This window comes from Spea bombifrons, chromosome 5 (assembly GCF_027358695.1).
Source record: "Spea bombifrons isolate aSpeBom1 chromosome 5, aSpeBom1.2.pri, whole genome shotgun sequence".
Lineage (NCBI taxonomy): Eukaryota > Metazoa > Chordata > Amphibia > Anura > Pelobatidae > Spea > Spea bombifrons.
Genome location: NC_071091.1, coordinates 64,754,646 through 64,758,784, shown reverse-complemented (window position 1 = coordinate 64,758,784; position 4,139 = coordinate 64,754,646). Strand labels below are relative to the sequence as shown.

Below are 4,139 nucleotides of genomic sequence, written 5' to 3'. Positions count from 1 at the left end.
ATAAAACGGACAGTTAATAGGTCAGACCTATGAATGATTCTGGTGTCGTAACTTGTATCCTGTGTCCACAGAACTATCTAAGTCTGAAGCTTCCTGCTCCTCCGTTCTTGATGTTAACGTTAATTTACCAGGTTAATAATAGTAACACTGTAATCCAAAAAAGGTTCTCGTACATCAGTTTAATAACATGCTCTACAACTCTACATTCTGGAAAAATAAACGATTATGCATTATTGCCTCAACACATAAAGTATTGCAACACCAGGGAGTTTTATATAGGCCTGACATCGATGACAGATGGCAAAGCATTTTTTTTATACGCACAAATAACAGGTGAAAAATTATTTCATATGCTGTTGCTTTAATCAATGGCTAAAGGAAACTGTCCTGCAGAGTGCTCATCTTAGAAGCATTTAGGGACAGTGACAGATCATTTCTGTGTGATCTACTGAGTATGGGGAAAATGTGTGGCTGAGTGAACTACATTCAAATACAATAATTTGTTAAAACATTGACTTCCTTTAAAGCAGCCTGACACCTTGTGAGAATATTCTGAAACTACACCATTTAGGACATTGTAAACAAGCATTTGGGACGACTGGTATACAAGCTCAGAGAAAATAGTTTAAGTAGTAGTACTGATTTTTTTAAGATTGTCTTTCCACATTTGAATTCTGGGTTTGGTATGATGAACTGTTTGTTTTTTCCTCTTCCTTTACTTCTCCTCATCTACGAAAGCCCTTTGAAGAATATCCTGTATGGAATTTTGAGATTTTTGTTTCCATTGTTTTCCTACCATAAAGTAAATGTAAGGGTTTATAGTACTATTAAGTGCTGTGCTAAACACGCTGGCATAAAAGAGACTTGTGGAGTAAACATCTAAGGGAAATAGTTTGAAGTATTGTAAAAAAACCAACAAACGAAATGGTAGGACTGACAAGATAAATACAATGACAGCAACAATTATTATGATATAAAGTTTTGAAGGGTACTGATCCCCGAAGGTCCATTTGATGGTGATTATTAGGGTGAGGCTAGACAGGACCATCAATGGCAGACAGACACCGATGTCTATAATAAATGTAATTAATTGAACTACTGTGCAGTTTTTTGTTGGATGTATAAAACTTTCTAGCGGACACACAAAATTCCCAATGAGACCCTCTGCAAATCCAGCAATCCAAAGTAGGAAGCATGTGATAGATGATTGGTTCTTTGGTCGATGGAAATGATGCCACATGGGAAAAATGACAGACAGACATCTTTCCAAGCTGATGGCTGTGAGGAAAAACATCCCTGAATATTGAATGCTGTCATGACATATTTCTACAAAACGATAGAAGTTGACATAAGATGTCATAGTAAAAGTTTCAGGTCCATTCAGTGAATAAATCTGTAGTACCATTAAAAGTGCTGTAAACATTAAAAAACCTAAGTCAGATGCCACCAGATTGATAATATAAACGGTGTATTTGTTCCCTTTGATCTTGAAGCAAAGATACCAGAAAACAACAATATTTCCTGCCATTCCAACCAGACAGAGGGCTATGGAAACAGAGCTGGCTATAGTAAAATTAATGACTGAATTCCCAGCGTATCCTCCATCATAATAATCGGTAAGATTAGGGTCTGTCTTATTTAATTCCATATTTTTCCTACCTATCAAAAAAAGGAAATAAAGTACAAAACATTACATAATATGCATGAGAATTACATAAATAATTACATAATTTGGTTTGATAATGCAAAACATTTACATTTACTTACATTATATTATTAATGAATGCCCCATATATGCAATATAAGTGTACTATGTTTAAATCTTTATTTAGCAACTTTTTGAGTATGTAAGTGTCAATGTCAAAAATAACACCTAAATGTCAGAATCTACTGAGATAGAATCTGGGACCTTAAGGTTTGGAGTCCGGGCACCTCTTGCACAAGGAAGCTCCCTTGTCTGTAAGACTTAATTCACTCATCTTTGCATCTTTGACTGGTTTTAGCACATTTGTTAGCACATGCATGACTAGTTCATTATCTGGAGCATTTTTTTTATCAAGTTGCTCCAGGCTGAATGCATGTAAAATTAGATAAATTGCATGAGTGCTGAACTCAACACCAGCCGGCTCCAGTGCTTACTTAAGCCATATAGTCCAATGAGAGGTGCATGGGCAGAAACTGCATTGTTTTCAATTGAAATGCAAAGGGAATGTCTGTGCAATATCAAACACACATATGAACAGTAGAACAGGATCCTTGAGCTTGCTGTCTGCTAAACTATGTTGTAGGCTGCATAATTAATGGGCCACTTGGGGTAAACCTGTTGTTCAGATTGAATTGTAGCAGCCATGCACTGTCTACACCTGAAAGCAACATGGACATTACAGATTTAAAAAAAAAAATGTTTGAGTCTAACAGAAGGCAAGAGCAAACTGATATATAATAAAAACAGGGCACAGTGGCAACTAATGAATCTAAGCACAGAATAAATAAGTAAATGGGACAAAAAGAGAGAGATATGTTACTGCATGTTTTTATATTTATCCAAAATGCATGTAAGCTTTGAACTAAAAATTATGTCCATAAAATAACAAATCAAATGAAGTGCAAATGCTGATATCAGATACAATCCACAAGATGTGTAAGACAGGAAAGTGGTACGGTATCCAAAGAAAGTGGTCTTACATGAGACAAGTATAAAACACAGCGCCTGTGACATAAAAGAAGAAAATAGAAACAGCCAGTTAATAAATCTGACCTGTGGAGTATTCTGATGTCACAACTTGTGTTCTGTGTCCAGAGAACAATCTATACTGAAAGTTTTCTGTTCCTGCTGTCTTGATAGAAATGTCAAAGAATTCCCAGGTTTATAATATTAAATACTGTAATCCAAAACAGGAGGAGTTAACTTGTACACTAGTTTAATAACATGCTATACTAGTTAGATTACTGCTCCACATTCAAAAATTAACATGTGTTTATGTATTAACACATCAAGTATGTCAACACTAGGAATTGCATCATAGGTCTGTAGCAATTGTTGAAAGATGTCAACATTTTTACACACGATTAAGAAGTGAATACACATGTTACATATTGTTGATTTTAATTCAATATAAAGAAATCTAGGGGCAAAACCAGATAAAACAGCAATGAAAATGAGTGCATTAACTTAAGGGGTTGTCCTACCCACAAACAACCCAATCATGCATGCAAAAATAAACAAGGTCAGCACACCAAAGAGTGCTATTATTCGAATCACATACAACATATGTAGGTCTCCAAATCCCTGCAGACTGCTCACAACTCTTCTCACAAATCTCATTTGGGTTTTTAAGAAAATAATGAAGGTGGGAAGTCTATCCTCAAATCCACAATATCCACTTATTGCAGGACCATTACCTAATTACCTAATTTGGGACTCTCTTTCGCTATTTCTCCAGTAGAAACACTGTTTGGCAAACCTATGGCTACCCATGCTGAACTCCTCTTTTATTTACAATTAAAGCTCTTTGCCTCATCAATACCTAAAAATCCCCTCCTTTCTAGACCACTCACTAACTTTGAGTGTCTATGCTCCTCAGATTCGGAGACACCCCACTTGCTATCTATTCTGTATGTGTCCCTTCTTGAACATGCTTCTTCCACTAAACCATATTTTCTAAGCATGTGGGAGAGGGATCTTTCTATTTCCCCATCTTCACAAGAATAGGACAAAATTCTCATTCACAAGGGCTCATCTCCAGTAGAATTCAGGAATGCTCTTACAAGCTCCTAACTCTGGTATAAAACACCAGCTGATTTACATAGCTTTCTTCCATCAATTCCAGACATCTGTTGTAGATGTGGAGCAGCTGGGGGCACCTTGTACCATCTCTGATTTTTAATTCTCCCTGGAAGCCTCTCACAAGGCACCTATAAAAGGTCTATAATACTATAATTAGTATAATACTATAACGGTCTTTTACTCTTATAATCACATACTTCGGTGCACCAGCAGTTTGAGAATGCATTGCCTCTTCCATTGATTTGAAATGGTTTCATTCAAGTCTATGGGCACCTTTGAAATGTATGGTGCCCATTCAAGTCAAAGGAGGAAGCAATAAATCCTACCACTTTTCCCAGTCTTCACCACAGTC

The 4,139-nt window shown here is 36.3% G+C and overlaps 1 protein-coding gene across 1 annotated transcript; it reads right to left on the bottom strand.

The window, feature by feature from the left end:
• Positions 1 to 715: 715 nt before the first annotated feature.
• LOC128497680 (mas-related G-protein coupled receptor member H-like) lies at positions 716 to 1,648 on the bottom strand. Its single transcript, XM_053467843.1, has one exon. The coding sequence runs from the start codon at positions 1,646 to 1,648 to the stop codon at positions 716 to 718; it is 933 nt and encodes a 310-aa protein (XP_053323818.1).
• Between the last annotated feature and the right edge of the window lie 2,491 nt (positions 1,649 to 4,139).

Excerpts from the sequence above, each read along its gene's own strand:
- LOC128497680 (XM_053467843.1), bottom strand. The coding sequence starts at position 1,648 with ATGGAATTAAATAAGACAGACCCTAATCTTACCGATTATTATGATGGA.